Source organism: Anopheles coustani, chromosome X (genome assembly GCF_943734705.1).
Source record: "Anopheles coustani chromosome X, idAnoCousDA_361_x.2, whole genome shotgun sequence".
Taxonomy (NCBI): Eukaryota; Metazoa; Arthropoda; class Insecta; order Diptera; family Culicidae; genus Anopheles; species Anopheles coustani.
This window is the reverse complement of record NC_071290.1, coordinates 12,536,709-12,554,396: the sequence shown is the minus strand read 5'-3', so window position 1 is coordinate 12,554,396 and position 17,688 is coordinate 12,536,709. Positions and strand designations below refer to the sequence as shown.

General features: G+C 47.9%; 2 protein-coding genes across 2 annotated transcripts; one reads left to right on the top strand and one right to left on the bottom strand.

Moving 5' to 3' along the window:
• The first annotated feature begins 396 nt into the window (after positions 1 to 396).
• On the top strand, positions 397 to 8,734 carry LOC131269644 (cytoplasmic FMR1-interacting protein). The gene is made up of 8 exons (XM_058272111.1): positions 397 to 549; positions 911 to 1,139; positions 1,303 to 1,482; positions 1,646 to 3,154; positions 4,046 to 5,425; positions 6,772 to 7,010; positions 7,080 to 7,227; positions 7,305 to 8,734. The coding sequence occupies exons 2-8, from the start codon at positions 930 to 932 to the stop codon at positions 7,500 to 7,502; spliced, it is 3,864 nt and encodes a 1,287-aa protein (XP_058128094.1). The 5' UTR covers positions 397 to 549; positions 911 to 929; the 3' UTR covers positions 7,503 to 8,734.
• Positions 8,735 to 8,866: 132 nt separating this feature from the next.
• Positions 8,867 to 16,281, bottom strand: LOC131269301 (cytochrome P450 4c3-like). The gene is made up of 5 exons (XM_058271652.1): positions 16,062 to 16,281; positions 12,999 to 13,114; positions 10,039 to 10,318; positions 9,890 to 9,959; positions 8,867 to 9,815 (listed from the first exon to the last, which is right to left on the bottom strand). Exons 1-5 carry the CDS (start codon positions 16,279 to 16,281, stop codon positions 8,867 to 8,869), a joined length of 1,635 nt encoding a protein of 544 aa, XP_058127635.1.
• Positions 16,282 to 17,688: the final 1,407 nt, after the last annotated feature.

The window sequence follows — 17,688 nt, the reverse complement described above, 5'->3', positions numbered from 1 at the left end:
TTTTGAATCATGAATATGAAATTTCAGCTAACGCACAGTTCCCAAATTTAGTGATGTAGAAAATACATTCATCTTGCGATTTTTGTTGCTAGAAGAAATGCAAACTAGCATACTACGGGGAGTAAGCATATTATCTCTGCCTTATGAGTTGCACAAACTAGGAATAGTCCAACCAAAACGAACGCAAAACTGTTGCAAGGCTATATTTGATTGAGAAGGTATATACGGTTATATACAATTTGATCCATTCCATCACTCTTGGCTTGCATGCAACTTTTCCAGTTTGGTGAATTTTTATTTCCACCAGGGATGTGTCATCAATGTCAGTGAGAAATGTACCGTTTCGGTGTACGAGAGTGCGATAGTCGCTGGGAGTGGCGTAGGTTAAGGGCATTCCAGCAAAAATAGTAGGAATAAAATAGGAATCGCGTAGAGTTGAATGAAAACTAGTGAAAATAGAGTTGCTAAATAAAAGTGTTCGCTAGAAGCAGGAGAGAAGACAAATTCTGCTGTTTTGAGTGGGTGTGTTTGTGCATACCCATCAACATTGTAAGTGGGACCTATTCGTCATCGATGCTACCGCTCACCCGCCCCCCGAACCGTCCTGCTTGTTGTGGGATGCTGTAGTCATTTAAATTCATTCAACACTAGCTGCGGGCATAGAAACTATAGAAACTGTTTGTCCAACATCATGTTTTAGTATTTTCAAGTTGAATACAAAATCTGTTAGCTTTGGAGACATGATGGGAAATGAGATACCGCACAAGTGTTGTATGTTTTGATGCCACCTTTGCAGCAGGAGGGGGTGTTCCGTAAACTAAGCGGTTGAGCTGATTCGATCATGTTGCATCCGCCGGAAACACATTGTTTAGCTGCGTTTTCCCTAACCCTCGCTCGAACTAATTTGCAGTAACCGCAGCAGCAGCGATATGGCTCAGGAAAAGATAACCCTCGCCGATGCGCTGTCCAACGTGGAGGTGCTGGACGAGCTGCCGTTGCCGGATGAGCAGCCGTGTATTGAGGCGCAGCCCTGTTCCGTGGTTTACCAGGCCAACTTCGACACCAACTTCGAGGACCGGAACGGGTTCGTGACGGGAATCGCTAAATACATCGAAGAGGCAACCACTCACGCGAATCTGGTACGTTGGCCACCGTTCCAGTACCGCTAGACCATGACGGAAAAAAAGAAACAAAACCTTAAGTCGTTAATAAGACGCGGGAATATGAGATGGCATACATTTTGAACCACTAAACGGAGCATTTTAATATAGCCCTTATGTTTCTTTCCTGCTTGCTTCACAGAATCAACTGCTCGACGAGGGCCAAAAGCATGCCGTCATGCTTTACACGTGGCGTTGCTGCTCTCGGGCAATTCCGCAGCCGAAATCGAACGAACAACCGAACCGGGTCGAAATCTACGAGAAGACCGTTGAAGTGCTCAGCCCGGAAGTGAATAAACTTCTAAACTTTATGTATTTTCAGGTAAGTCAATAGGTCGCAACAAGTGAAAGGTCCAACTCAACAATCAGTTCATTTAAAGCATACCATCTTTCAACACCGCTCAACACTCGACGATCATTGCATTTCACGATCAACTTACGCCAAGTGTAGTTCTCTAACCAAATATTTTCCCTTTTTTGTTTAGCGCAAAGCCATAGAGGCATTTTCCGGCGAGGTGAAGCGCCTCTGTCACGCCGAAAAGCGAAAGGACTTTGTGTCGGAGGCATACCTGCTGACGCTCGGGAAGTTCATCAACATGTTCGCCGTACTGGATGAGCTGAAAAATATGAAATCGAGTGTAAAGAATGATTACAGCACGTACCGCCGGGCGGCCCAGTTCCTGAAGGTGATGACGGACTCGCACAGCCTGCAGGAGTCGCAGAATCTGTCGATGTTTCTCGCGACGCAAAACAAGATCCGCGACACGGTGAAGGACACGCTGGAGAAGATCCCGGGTTACGAGGAGCTGCTGTCGGACGTGGTCAACATTTGCGTGCATATGTACGAGTCGAAGATGTACATGACGCCCGAGGAGAAGCACATGCTGGTGAAGGTGATGGGCTTCGGGCTGTTTCTGATGGACTCGGAAATATGCAACATCAATAAGCTGGACCAGAAGAAGAAGCTCCGACTCGATCGAATCGATCGCATCTTCAAGAACCTGGAGGTGGTACCGCTGTTCGGCGATATGCAGATCGCCCCGTTCAACTACATCAAGCGCAGCAAGCACTTCGACCCGAGCAAGTGGCCGTTGTCCAGCTCGACGGCGATCAGCCCGCAGGCGGACCTGATGGTGCATCTGCCAACGATCCGCGAGGATCATGTGAAGTACATTTCGGAGCTGTCGCGCTACAGCAACGAGGTGACGACCACGTACAAGGACAACGCGACGGACGCGGAGAACAAGGCGACGGCGGATCTGGCGCTACGCGGCCTGCAGCTCCTATCCGAGTGGACTTCGGTCGTGACGGAGCTATACTCGTGGAAGCTGCTGCACCCGACCGACCACCACATGAACAAGGAGTGCCCGGCCGAGGCGGAGGAGTACGAGCGGGCGACCCGTTACAACTACAGCGAGGACGAGAAGTTTGCCCTGATCGAGGTGATCGCCATGATCAAAGGTCTGCAGGTGCTGATGGCGCGCATCGAAACGGTGCTGTGCGAGGCGATCCGGCGCAGCATCTACGCCGAGCTGCAGGACTTTGTGCAGCTGGTGCTGCGCGAGCCGCTGCGCAAGGCGGTCAAGAACAAGAAGGATCTGATTAGATCGATCGTGATGTCGGTGCGGGAAACGTGCGCCGACTGGCAAAAGGGAACCGAGCCGGCCCAGGATCCGGCGCTCAAGGGCAAGAAAGACCCGGACAGCGGCTTCCAGATCAACGTACCGCGGCTTAACGTCGGCCCGTCCTCGACCCAGCTGTACATGGTGCGCACGATGCTGGAGTCGCTGATCGCCGACAAGTCCGGGGGTAAGCGCACGCTGCGCAAGGACATCGACGGTTCCTGCCTGCTGCAGATCGACGCGTTCCACAAAGCATCCTTCTACTGGACGTTCCTGCTGAGCTTCAGCGAAACGCTCCAGAAGTGCTGCGATCTCTCACAGCTTTGGTACCGGGAGTTTTATCTCGAGATGACCATGGGCCGCAAAGTAAACGTGAGTACAACATTGGCACTGCGGCTTTATTTACTTTTAGTTCAAAGCGGAGGTTGATTAAGCGTTCCAAGGGACCCAAACAGTAAATAGAACTTCTGTATGCGTGGTAGCTTGCATTACTTACTACGCATACATTGCTTCATTAGAATTTGGTTGGTTTGTCTGATAACATAACTGATAACAACAAGCAATCAAGTGTTATCTAAATTACAATTTACTCTAATGTTATTCAATTTAAAAGTGTTTGATTATTTGCCTTATTTTGTACAGAATAATCTATAACTTTCATACAGAGTCCATAACATCGTTTTCTAGGATAAAAATTTATTTTTAACTTTTTAATAAAATACCTTTTGAAATACGTTATTCAAATCAAATAACGACTGAAGATGTTGTGAAACAGAAAAAGTTCGTTTCTGTGAAACGTTGAAATGAAAAAACATCAACACAATGTTATGTATTATGTTTACATTTGGAAATGCGCAGACAATTACTTATGTTAATCCAACATGTCCATTATCCACAAATTGTTCTGAAAATTTTCGTCTTCTAAAATAGAATAATTAAACTGTTGTTTTCAATATACGTTAGTGCATTGATCTTTTCATTTTAACCCTTAAATCAAACACGATAAAGACATATTTTGTGACCTTTTCTTTATTTGCTTTCATTCGGATGTAAATCAACAAACTCATCACGCACCTGATAAAACAACAAAACAAGCATAATTTAAACATTAAAATTAGATACATTGTTTACAAAAACTATAAAACTTTTAACTCAGGGTTACATTACCTTACTGTTTCCGGTTTCATATTAGTTTTTCCTTAGCTTGTACCAACAGCTTAACATATTTTCTCAATTGTATTTGTCTCGCAATTGGTCTCGTAGAAATGTACCGTGCGTCACCAGCACAACGAAGAGTGCAGCGATCTGATAACGATGGAGAAGCGCATTCAGTTCCCGATTGAGATGTCGATGCCGTGGATTCTGACCGACCATATCCTGCGCACCAAGGAACCGTCGATGATGGAGTACGTCCTGTACCCGCTCGACCTCTACAACGATTCGGCGCTGTACGCGCTCACCATCTTCCGCAAGCAGTTCCTGTACGACGAGGTTGAGGCCGAGGTGAACCTGTGCTTCGACCAGTTCGTGTACAAGCTGAGCGAGCAGGTGTTCGCGCACTACAAGCAGCTGGCGGGCAGCATCTACCTGGACAAGCGGTTCCGGGTGGAGTGCGAGGTGCTCGGCTTCAACTTCCAGTCGTACCCGCGCAACAATCGCTACGAAACGCTTTTGAAGCAGCGCCACGTCCAGCTGCTCGGCCGCTCGATCGACCTGAACAAGCTGATCACGCAGCGCATCAACGCCGACATGCAGAAGAGCCTGGAGCTGGCGATCTGCCGGTTCGAGGCGAGCGACATTACCGGCGTGGTCGAGCTGGAGGCCCTGCTGGCGGTGAACAAGCTCTGCCACAAGCTGCTCTCCAAGTGGCTGGCGCTGGACGACTTCGACGCGATGCTGAAGGAGGCGAACCACAACGTGCTGGCGCCGTACGGGCGCATAACGCTGCACGTATTCGTCGAGCTCAACTACGACTTCCTCGCGAACTACTGCTACAATGCGGCCACCAATCGCTTCGTGCGCAACAAGCTGCAGATCTCGTTCTCGGGGCCGATCACGCGCGAGAAGGCACCGGTCATGTCGCACTACTACCTGTGGGGCTCGAAGCCACTGAACGCGGCCTACTCGACGCAGTACAGCCAGTACGGTGGCTTCGTCGGGGCACCTCACTTTCACGCCATCTGCCGCCTGCTCGGCTACCAAGGCATTGCGGTCGTGATGGAGATCATCCTGAAGGACATCGTCAAGCCGCTGGTGCAAGGCAACCTGCTGCAGTTCACCAAGACGCTCATGTCGGCGATGCCGAAGAGCTGCAAGCTGCCCCTCTGTGACTACGGTTCGCCCGGCGTGCTGAGCTACTACCAGGCACACCTCGTCGACATCGTGCAGTACCCGGACGCCAAGACCGAACTGTTCCAGTCGTTCCGCGAGATGGGCAATTCGCTGCTGTTTTGCCTGCTGATCGAGCAGGCGCTGTCGCAGGAGGAGGTGTGCGATCTGCTGCACGCCGCCCCGTTTCAAAACATCCTTCCCCGTCCGTTCTGCAAGGACGGCGAGAAGCCCGAGAGCAAGCAGAAGCGGCTGGAGGCAAAGTACGCCTCGCTCCAGATTGTTCCCAATGTCGAAAAGCTGGGAACCGCCAAGGTATGATAACCGAACGCTGATAATTTATGTTTTCTTTCAGTTGTTACTGTTTTGTGAAAACCAATTTAGTTAATTTACTTTTATTGATTCCATTTGTTTCACTGTTTCAAGCCATGTTTTGCTCAATCGATCCTTTTTTTGTATCTTTGGTTCGTATTAGTAGTGGTATGATTTTCCGAATAACATTGTTTACATGCAATTGGAGATGTAAATTTTAATATAAATGGGTTCTACTGCACGCTCTTTCTTTATTGTATGTTTTGTTAATTCGTAAGAGCTTGCTGCGTATTTCACATCGTATGCAGATTTGTGGATTCTTGTTACATTAGAAACTCGTAGAAAGGCATTACAAAATTTATTTTGGATACGTTGTAGTTGTTTTTATGCGTGACTCGACGGGCGGAATTTGCAAAAACCATGACTCATACACTATTCTTGGACAAACTAGCGCTGTTGTCGAAACGACAGGACTGCATAGCGACAGCGTGAAACGTAAGCAGCGAGAACGATGTGTTTTCTTCGCCAAACGAAAGTTGTATTTATAACCGCTTTATATCAAAACAGTTTTTTACGTGGTTCTTAAGATTGCTAAACCAAAGAAGCAATATAGAAGCATTGGCATTTAAATGCCTTAATGCTTTTTAAAGGTCAACCTCTTTCCTAAGACCCAGGTGTTTTATTGAATCACCCTAAAGAATTTCAATATATAAAAAGTTAAGTCTGGAAGTTGGAAGTTTCGCGTGGAAAATTGAGCTTCCAATTTAGATCCGTAAATCTCATGAACTGAATTGACTTCCAAGCAAACGTTCTATTATTAATAATGTCGAATGTCATATCTTTGTTAGACTGTTGTAGTGTCTTTTTTATATCCGCCATTGTTTGTACGGAGAATTCTTGGGTTATAGAAGACAATTTTATTTTACTTACAAACATTTGACTTCTAACAATCCGACTCGTGGTAACTCGTTGTTGATATTGTTAAGTTTTGGTAAATTTGGTTCGTAAAATGCATTTGATTTATTGACTTCCAAGCTTACATTCTTATATTAATTTCTGAGCTATAATTGTGTTTGTCATTTTTAGTGTAATACTGCAGTGTTTCTATGTTTTGCTAATCATAATTGTTTGTACAGAGTAAGTTTTCCTTGATTAAGGAAAATTGGTTTTACTTTACTGCTGTTTTTAGGCCAGGCCGTAACGCACTGTTGATTTTGTTATTTATGATATTGCTCTCGACGATTAATTTAATTTTGTTTCAATCTCCTGATTCTTATTCCTTATTCCTTAGTCCTTATGATAGTCACGATACTCACATTTAATCGGTATCGGTTTTTTGTCATCTCTAGCAAGCTATGATTGCCCGCGAGGGGGATCTTCTAACGCGCGAACGTCTGTGCTGTGGGCTGAGCATCTTCGAGGTGATCCTGAGTCGCGTCAAGTCGTTCCTGGATGATCCGATCTGGACCGGGCCGCCCCCGATCAACGGCGTCATGCACATCGACGAATGCTCCGAGTTCCACCGGCTGTGGTCGGCACTGCAGTTTGTCTACTGTATTCCGGTCGCCGGAACCGAGTACACGGTCGAGTAAGTACCAGCGCACACCGCTGCAGAAGCGTCGATTGACTTACGCCGACTGAGTGTCTCTTTCTGCAGGGAATTGTTCGGCGAAGGGCTTCACTGGGCGGGTTGCACCATCATCGTTCTGCTGAGCCAGCAGCGCAAGTTCGAGGCCCTCGACTTCTGCTATCACATTCTGCGCGTCCAGCGGGTCGACGGCAAGGATGACACCGTGAAAGGAATCGTAAGTAGCAGGCGCGCTGCAACCAGAAGCAAGTCTCACAATCCAACACTCTCTTCGTCTTGTCTTTTCTGCATTAGAATCTCAAGCGCATGGTCGACCGGATCCGCCGCTTTCAGGTTCTTAACTCGCAGATCTTCGCCATTCTGAACAAGTACCTGAAAAGCAACGACATCGAGGGTTCGAACGTCGAGCACGTTCGTTGCTTTCCGCCGCCGCCACACCCAACCGTGGCACCCTCGCACTACCACGACCCGAACAAACTGCGGACGCAGTAGAGTGGAAACGTGCTTGATTGATTCCACACAACACCCCGCCAACAGAAACAACACCAACACCACCAGCGAAAACAGTGGGACGAACGAAATCCCAAACTAGGCATTTCTTAGCTTTTTCCTATCGTTTATTTTACCCGTGTGTATATGTTTCGCGTTACACATCCTTGTTTATTCTTATCTATGTTCTTTGTATGCATAATGTTCTTGTTTAGGCTTAAATTACAACTGTAGGGACCGATAGACACCGGAGAGAGAAAGAAGGATCAACTAATTTTCTCTTTCTTTTCGATTGCTTTAAATTTCTGTTTTCTGTATCGAAATCGTATTATAATGAAATTGCTGCCTCCATATTGGCACACTATCGTACTGAATAGGTTATACTTGCGCTTTCGAATGGCAATCTTTTCCGTTCTCAAAACGGAACCGAGCGAACCGTGTACGGTCTCTCCAAGGCAAATATTGTAGATAGTTCGATCTTCCTTCCGTGTGGTATTGCCAACAGCTGTAGAATTTCTCTATTGGTGTGCTTCAGAAACATCACACCCACGCACACACAAGATCGTGTGTTCGTTGGATGCGCAACCGGTTGAGGTCTTAGTGGTAACATTTATCGTAAGCAAAAAATTGTGGCAATAAGTTTTTCGTTTCGTTATCGACATAATGAAACCAATTTATATTCATAAGGATACTTTTTCTCTCTCTCTCTCTCTGTCTCTGTCTATCCAATAACGCTTAGTCAATGAGAGAATTGTTTATTGCACTACATAATATCATCTATGTATTATTCATAAGAATCATTTTTACACTTATAATATATACATATATTTAACGGAGAACCACGTAAACCCAAAAAAAACGTGCAATTGCAGTGGAGTGTGCGCCGGGAAAAAACTTTGGCCTGTTGAAGGGGCGTGCCGTTCTCTCTGAGCCAACGCACGGTTAAGCGTTAGTGGTTTAAGACTTCGGTCTACTTGGTTATCTGTTCGCTTCCAAACTTTGGCCAACGCTGCTTCAAAAAGCGGCAGCGTGGCCAGCATTTTTGTAATACAAGCCGAACGAAGAACGAATTCGTTCGCGGGAAGTAGAGGAAGCGTATCACACGTACACACACACACACAGACACAAACAGACACATGCCAAAAGCCCTCGTACTAGCTAATGTACCCTTTAAAACGTGAAGCAAACGTAATCTTACAAGTTGTAATATCCAAATTATGAATAAACGTACTCATTTAGTCATAACTGAACAAGCACGATGCAACCTTTGAAGCGCATCGGAGGAGGCCGCTTCATTTGCGTACTTAGTATTTTTTGCGAAAAGGTTACCGGGGCTGCCCCTGGGGATGTCCCAACGCATAACCATCTCACGGGCGACGGGAGATGCGGATGCGAAGTCCGTTTTTGGGACGCAGAATCAGCTCACCGAGCAGCGTGAGGTTTTCGCGTCGGTCGACCGCCTCGATCCGGTACTTCCGCAGCACGGCCGAGATGATGGACTTCTCCTCGAGGATGGCGAACTTCTGGCCGATGCAGTTCCGCGGCCCGGCACTGAACGGGATGTACGCGTACGGGTGTCGCCCCCGGCAGTTCTCGGGCAGAAAGTGGTCCGGGTTGAACTTGTCCGGGTTGGGGAAGACGTCGGCGTTGCGGTGCAGCTGGTAGACGACGATCATGGCGGTGGTGCCGGCCGGCAGCACGTACCCATCGATCTCGACGTCCTCGGTGAGCCGGCGGGCAATGAGCGGCACGCTCGGGTACAACCGCAGTCCCTCCTTGATGCACGCCTCCAGGTACTTCATCTCGTTGAGCTCCTGCATGGTCGGGAAGCGCTCCCGGTCACCGCCCATGATCTGGTCGATCTCCTCCACGATCCGATCCTGGATGGCGGGGTCGGCACCGAGTAGCAGCAGGATCCACGAGATGGCCGCCGACGTCGTGTCGTGGCCCTCGAACATGAACGTGTCCACCTCCTCGCGGATGTCCTCGTGCGACAGCACCGCGCCGTCCTGCGACGCCTCGATCAGCAGATCCAGGAAGGCGAGCCGCTTCTTGCGCCCGATGAGCTCCTCGTGCGACAGGAAGTCTTCCTTGTTGTTGTTGCCGTCCTTGCCGCCACCGTCCTTGCTGACGCCGTCACCCGTCGCCTGCTTTTGCCGGCGGATCTCCTCCTTGCGCTCGTGGATGACGCGGTTCGAGAACTCGTGCAGTATTCGCAGACACTTCTGGTGGTCCTTGTAGTCCTGCGTCTGCTTGAAGATGAAGTCTGGTTGTAGCCAAATCTTTTGCTGCCGGTTCTGCACGATACGCCCGATTCTAGATGGGAGAAGTACAGTGTGATTAACCAAAAACACGCAACGGCATACATCGTCTCTTCTATGAACACTCACTGGTACACAGCTTTCACGTAGTCGGAGTCGGAATTGCACTGAGCATCCACCTGACGGCCCATGGCGGTTTCTGGAACGGACAATGGAACGTCCCAAAATTACCCCCAAGGTTCAACATCACCTACCGACACTTGGGTAGTAATACTCACCACAAACCACATCCAGTGCGCACAGCGTCACGTATGGGAAGCAATTGAAACCCGCCTCGTTGCCGAGCTCGGCCTCGAGCCGCTTCACCAGCACCGCGCTCTGCTCCTGGAAGATATCGACGAAGTCGTCGAGGATCTTGAAGTGGAATGCGGGCGTGAGGATCTTCCGGCGCGGGTGCCACTTCTTGCCGTGGCTCGTCAGCAGCCCCGTGCCCAGCCATGGCTTCAGGAACTCGTAGTCGTGGCTCTTCTCGATGTGCTTCTGGCTGCCGAGAATTCGCTACATATGTCCCGAGAGGGCGGAGGAAATCCGTAAGTAAAGGTGTAATGTTAGCTGCTAATGGTTTTCTAAGGCTTAAACTAATCACAAACTGTTTATACCTCAAATAAACCGTACTTATTAGGTTTCTCTTACAGCTAGATATGTGGAAAACTAACTTCCAAATCAACTTCCGATGTGAAAGAATTCGAGAATCATATTCTGGTTATGTGTCATAGACTATGGTGTGGAGACCACTGCTTCTCATCCCAGTCTTTGTGATAATTCAATATGCGTCAACGCAAGGGCCGTGAAGTTCGGAAACATACAGTCGAAGTGATTTGCATAAATTTTGTATTCTGAGCGAAAGTAAGAGAAAGAAGCGAAAAACGAAACCCACATGGCATCGATAGTTGGCCCTTACATTGGAGTCGCTCGATCGTCCCAGAGGGAGGCACATGCTTTCGTAACGTGCCTCAAGCCGATGCGTATCGTTGAAAGGTCTGTGAGAAAACGGTTCGTGGCCTCTACCGACCTGCAAGATCTCGTCAAACGGAGATTCGTGGTCGATCCATACCCGCTGGAGACTGGTTTTATGTTAGTGTTGCCTTTTTTATTTCTTCTGCCCAACTTATTCCGTTTGACTAACTATTGTCGTTTCGTTCTAGCGCACGATTTATCGATGCCACTTAGCGTCGGATTGAAATTCGATTTCCGTCAGCAACCTCCTCTCGCGTGGCTACCTCGACACGACACTCTTGGGTTTTGACCGTTTGTTTGGTAACGTGCATTTAACATTATCTTAAGGTTCACCGGAGCCGAAATAGACGAACTCTTGAGACACCATAACGTTGCAGCCCAACACCGAAGACAGGATTTTCGTTCAAGGTAAGTGGAGGCAGATTTATCTCGACTCGATACATACATGAATAGATTCATAGACAGAAATGCAAAGTAACATGAGGACGTATACAACTTCTGTTATTGGTTTCCGTATTGCCTAAGCTTTGAGTTGGGATATTTCGCGACAATTCACACCATGACTTGGCAGAATGCATTGGGATCATGATAAGATAACTTTAATTTGCGTATTCGCACACCAAAATGCCTGTGTGGTTGTATTGTGGGATTTCGAAAGGATTCTAATCTGTTATTTAGAAGAATATTACTAAGAATTCCTATTAGTTTTGATAGGGAAATGTTTCGTCAGGAGTTGTATTCCATGCGGTTGTTTGCAGAAATCATTTTGCTGTTCAAATATGTCACACTAACTGTTGAATACTGTTGTCGTGTTCTGTTCTAGGCTGTTGAGGCTTCAGGAAAAGAACTAGTCTTCTTCTGTCTTCTCTTTTCTCTATCTTCTCTGATTCTGTATGAAAGTTACATTTACTTTGATCTGTTTTAGAAGAATTCTTGAAACTACCACAAACAATGAAGAAACAGAGAGAAAGCTCTACTACTACTAGAGATACTACTTCTTCTAATGGAGCAACCACACTGGCCAACTTCGGAACCAGTAGACATTGTTTCGCTCTGGAAAAAAAACAATAGTTTTGCAAATGACGACGCTTTGTCGCACCGATGTTTGCCGGTGATTAATCAGCGTGTCGTGTCCAGCACGGTCCAGTCCATCAAGAAGAACTAACAAAATAATAAGCTTGATTTGGACCATCGTGTTTCTGATTGCAGCCATCAAACGGCCGACCGACGGCCATCGGCAGCGGTGCGTAGAGAAGTAGTAGAAACAGATTTCAAATTAACTCACAAATGCCTTTAGCGCTGCCTAACGTAACCGTCCGTCGTCCGGAGCAGGCCGAGGGGTCCGAACATTGGTCATCTGTGACACAGCTTACACAAGGTGGTATCACAATGAATATGTAGGGAGCTTGCGCCAGCGCTTAGATTTTAGTTTCTTTCCACCGCCTGTTTGGAATTCCACGCCGACGCGCTTGGGAAATGACCAAATCCGCCTTGTTGCAATCCATTAGGGTTTCGAAGCCTATCTGATACATGCATGGTAGAGTGGTGTTTTTTTTTTCTTTCGCTTTATAATCTATCACTTTTAAAAGATAGTTACAGTCGGGTGGTGATCGCACACCGGTAGACTAGCATGCTTTTTCTTACGTACTGCTCAAAAAGATGTCAAATATGAACGGAAAGCGTCAATATGAGATGCTGCAAATCATTTGCTGTTTTCGTTTTTTATCAATTTGGGACTTAGAAAAACTTTTACTTTGTCGCGATCTTGATATGACTTAGCGGCACCTTATTATCAATGCATTGAAATGATTGAATTGGTCAAAACCAGTACTGACAGGTGCTTTAAGCGTTACTCCTACGAGCAGATGATCTGTGATATACCAGCTTCGTTATAGGCTGATGTTCTGCTCTCATCCCGCGCGTCGAACCTATCCGTTCCGAACGAATTCCATCGACCTTGGGCGATTGTGTTGACCGAACGACACCCAAAACGCTGAAAGCCAACAGTTGTCGCCGTACCAGTGCCTATTTAATCAGCCATCAGGGGCAAGTTTGGGGTTGCTGTGAACTGAGGGTGACCTTTTTGCTCCGGTGTTTGCTTGCCAGGGCCGGTATGGCGTTAGAAACTTCCGGTCCAGCTGGACGTGTGCTTGCAGATGGTGTTCAATATTCGGTAGGTGGCATAGAGCCGCGGTTGACATTGTCTTACAGCTACACTTACCTCGACTGCACTTGCTTTGGAGATCATCACGTACGGCAGTGGTCCGTTCCACGCCCGGCTGAAACCTTGAAGTCGTCCGTAGAGTTTCCGAATGGCGATGATACGGTTAAAAATTTCTTTAAAGAAAACCGGGCCGAGTGCAAGCAGAAGAAACTCAGTATATATCGGTATATAAATATATCTCAAACGCGAATCCGAAACGGCGCTCGGGTCCGACTCGAAGTGAATGTTACTAAATTTCAAGCCTGATCGAAAAAAGAGACGAATGAGATCGGGTGGCTCGAGCGAGAAGGAGATGCAGGCGCTTTTCGATTAATACCATTCGGTTTAGTTGATTGGTTTTGCTTGTTTTGCTGCTTCAGCCTGCCGACTGACGTCAGAGTTCATCCGGTTTACCACGATTTGCCTTTTTTTGTTATTTTTAAATAACGATTTCAAATTTCGATCTCAATTCGTTCCTTGGCTCCCAAAACTTCGCGGAGTTGCAGATTGTTTCTTTCGCGTCTTTTTCCTTGTTGTCATTGTACGCTCTTACGGTTGAGTCGGACGTCGAATTGAGGCCCGCAACGTAACGTACAGTCCGGTTTGCCCAATCGATCCCGAGGCCCGAGCAGCTCGGGTGCAGCAGAAGCCCTGTGCAGAGTAGGTGGTAAGTTTTCGTAGCCTACTGGAACGTAGCCACTTTCCCCCCAAAAAGCTGTGGTCACAACCTCTCTGTCTGGAGGGCTCCCAAGGTCGAGAGAATGCTGCGCAGCAGAGACCAAAACGAATGGTTCCCCCCAGCAGATTTTGGGGGTAAACCGATGAAGAAGCAGCCCGGGTACGTCACAGCAACCGACACAATAGGTGAGGCAATAGGACACGCAGGTTCCCGTGCACTGGGAGTTGAACATCTTTGGCTCGTTTAAGAAAAAATAGAAATGCAGGGTTGACATCGGCGAATAATAATAACCATTGCCTACGTTTTGCCGCCCAGCTGGCCTTCCTGACCCCTTTTTTTTATCTCGCTACACCCTGCACCCTGGGAATCGCCAACAGAGAGAAGCGGGCTGGGAAATTTTTTGGAACATTCATTTCTCGCGAACCAACACCCATTTGCCGTGTGGTTCCGTGAAGGCCGCGGGAAGCAGTCTAATTGCGGGAAAAGGAGCCATAAGAAACGCCCGACAAGGTCCCAAGGTTCGGGTGCGACACATCGGTACACCGAGGCCTTTCGAACGGAGTGGAATCGCATCGTTAAGGTTCGCCGGATGAAACAGAATCGTAAACAAACGTAGTGTCAAGTGCCGCACTTGCCGGTTCGAGCGGCGATCAATTGACCATTGCTTCCGAATGGGAAATTACACCCTTCCGGATGGTTAGCGGGCAATAGACTAACAATCGAAAGATATATGAGAAAAGTCACTTGTTGATCGCCCCGGGGGTCCGCTCTACAACGAGGACGAATTTATGTTATCCAATCAAAGTTTACAACCGACGCTGTGTTCGATTCGTATTGCACCTGATCAAGCTCGCTGATGAAGAAGAAAGACAGGTTAGAGATAGACGGAAGGAGAGAACGCAGGTATAGGTTAACTGGTGCGTTTGATCGTTTTCCAATGTTTGGAAAGGCGTTGGCCATAAAAGCACACACCGAAAGCCGAAAACCAGCGATCGGGGAGGGGGAGCGACTGTTGCAACCATTTGACTACCAAAAGATCCCAAAAGGTCTGGCATCGAGACCTGAATAGATCGAGTGTGATACTACGGCATATATATATATATTGCGAATCGTTTCGTCAGCTAGGCAGCCAGGACTCACAGGCAGGCCCGGGGTGAGCGAACCGATACCTCCGCTTAGGTTTGCGGCGGCCAGCGAAAGTGATTAATTTTGACATAGTTCGAACGGTTTACGTAACGAAACGGGCTGCGCTCGGTTGTCCCAAAAAATACGCCATCCCCGACATCGGAAAACTAGGCCTCTAGGAATGGAAAGGAACCGTCCACGCGCTGTGCAGTGTCGGTCGATGACGGGGCTATCGAAGAAAAAGAAAAGGCATCCAACACTGTATGATTGAGAAAAAAAACCTCCTTCAGGTCGGACCGGCAGACCTCTGGGGAGACTTACACTGGCCGCTCCTAATGTGGTTGGGTAATACTAAGCCGACTGTGATGTTATCCTGGGGCTTGGAGGGAGATGCTGCCATGCCATAGGGGAAACATCTATGAGCTGATCAAAATTCATCTCACATACGTTAGAGATGTACCCTATACACCGCAACGCGTAACCGTTTCTACCGGACAAAGAATAATCGAATTGGAACTCGGAAGACTACAGGCGTAAAGGTTTGCCTAAGAAAGTGTTTAGAATTGTGTGGTTGACGCTCTGGACTCCAGAGGTCTCGGTCAGTGATGGATGTCACTGTGTGTTTTTCCAGAATGCATTTTCTAGCTTATGTACTGGAAGTCTAGACTGTAGCTCATCTTCACTAAAGCAGACGCAGAGGAAGGTACAGATTAGCGGTGGCGGCCGAGATAAAGGCACGTTATCCGAAATTGCAAACACAATCGACAACCACCATTTATTTGTCAACATTTGCATTGTAAATGCGCGTCGTGTGCCGCGGCCGCTGTTAAATTTAACGAATCTACTGAAACGGTTTAGAAGGTAAGAAAAAAAGGCGCGAGATCCCACGGCGGCACCGTGGATCGGGCACGTCTTCACGGCCTCGTGACGCTTCGTGCATAAATGTTGTTGCATCTGAAGCGATACAGACGACCGATCGAACTGGTACAAAGCTCTTCCGCCTCCCAGGCCGTGTTTTGCTATCGGAGACTTCGACCTGTCTGCGTCTGTTTTTTTTTCTTTTATCATATCTGCGAGATTGGTGTTTGCGCATTTGATTAGAGCCGTAGACGCGGTGGACTAAACCAGGAAGTGTATCAGAACTTGCTCACGGGCGAGGGGGTTCGATTCGGGGCACCGATTCGGATCGAGTTATTGAACTGTTTTGAAGGTTTTTTGGTCGAACAAGGACATGCACGGATGCTGCGATGGTGCGAAGTCCTCGATGAGCAGCTTACCATCGTGGTCCACGTTGATGTGCAGCGTATTGCCAAGGATGGGCAGTCCGGCAGGGCCGGGGATCTTGTCGATGTGCTGCACAAGGTGTGACCGGCGCCGGTTGTAGACGTACACGGCGCACGCGACTGTGACAACCAGCAGCAACGTCACCGGTGAGAACAGGGTGAACACTTTGGCCAGCTTGCTCAGCAGCAGACTCCCACCGATGAGGTCCGCCATGGTCAGGACAAGGGCTTGAGATTTCACGGGAGCTTCACCTGGACAGTGGTCAGTGTTGATAGAGGACTCGTTTGATCTGCAGATCGGAGACAGTTTCTGGAGCTGAACGTACACGGCACACGACACTGCACAAATAACCACACAACTTATTAGATTGTTCTAACCACTTCAAAGTACAAACACACACCGTTAAGGAGAGGCCATCGCCAGGCAAGGCTCAGATATAGCGGATAGGCAACCTGGCTAGAGGCTGGAAGAACACCACGCAAAACACGCGCGTCGCAATTGTCAGTCTAACGTCCGAAGCGCTAATCTCCGGCTACCTCCGTCGAACGCAACAATGAACCCACTGATGTCTCCGCTGCCAGCCGCACACTAAGTTCGTCAATTTCCGATGGTCCAATATTTATAAGCTGCGCGCGTGCGTCCAAACAGCGTTGGTGATGGTGGCGTTCGTGTGAAAGGAACGTTCGCGCGCGCGCAAGAGAATACGAAGATTAGGCTCCAGCTCTGCGGGCGTGTGCGAGAGACGGAGAATCGGGGATCTACGGCGAAAGGGCCGCCGAAAGGTTGGAGCCGACAGGTGTGGGGAGGACCAGACGCGGACAGCGTGCGGCGAAACGGATCGCGGCGGTAAAGATGCTGTCCACTACTCGCTGTTCGGCATTTCGTTACCATCGGGTTTTTGGGGGTTTGATATTACCCGCTCGTGATGTTTGTTTGAATTTTCTACATTTCGACATTCTTCTGATAAAACCGGAAATGTACTGGAAATGATGGAGTTCAGCGCATTGCACGCCATCACCATCCTGTTGCATTTGGCATTTATTGGCATCTCTATATCTTTCTCTTTCGTTCTCTTTTTCTATGTTTTTTTCAATCACTCGACCAAAGTTTTCAATTGATGAAGTCGCGCAAACAGTTTTATTAAAGGCGTTTAGCAAGCGTGCGACAGAATAAGTTTTGATTTGTTGTTATCCTGACGTGCGATTCTTTTACTGAATCAGTCCAACTACAAACTACGAGTGAAACGTGCCTATCCTGTAGTGGATTAATTCCAAACGAAACTGCGATCGCAAATAATCTCTGGGATCCGCAATTCCATTACGATTTAAAAATCTTTTGAATATATTTTAACGACAAGCTAAATTGGGAGGATTTTGGTGTTTCTCAAATTCCAGAGTTGGAATACCTGCGACAAACACATTGTCGCCCGCAACGTCCGGCATGCGGAAGGTACTGCAGCTAGAAGTCGAACGGCCAACAGCTACGACGAGAACTTCCAGCGTGATATGTGATCCTGTTGCGTTGCAAGGTGATGCAGCTCGGAGTTGACTTTTATTAACAAGCTTTTAAGAGATTATTAAGTCTGTCAACACGCAGTGTATGACGAATGTGTATCTTAAT

Bases quoted from the DNA above. Each gene is read 5' to 3' on its own strand.
- LOC131269644 (XM_058272111.1), top strand. From the start codon at position 930: ATGGCTCAGGAAAAGATAACCCTCGCCGATGCGCTGTCCAACGTGGAG. The intron at 1,483-1,645 runs GTAAGTCAATAG...TTTTTTGTTTAG, and splicing joins TAAACTTTATGTATTTTCAG to CGCAAAGCCATAGAGGCATT. The intron at 5,426-6,771 runs GTATGATAACCG...TGTCATCTCTAG, and splicing joins AAAAGCTGGGAACCGCCAAG to CAAGCTATGATTGCCCGCGA.
- LOC131269301 (XM_058271652.1), bottom strand. From the start codon at position 16,281: ATGGCGGACCTCATCGGTGGGAGTCTGCTGCTGAGCAAGCTGGCCAAA. The intron at 10,319-12,998 runs GTAAGTGTAGCT...GGACATATGTAG, and splicing joins CCAAAGCAAGTGCAGTCGAG to CGAATTCTCGGCAGCCAGAA. The intron at 9,816-9,889 runs GTGAGTGTTCAT...TCTCCCATCTAG, and splicing joins TACGTGAAAGCTGTGTACCA to AATCGGGCGTATCGTGCAGA.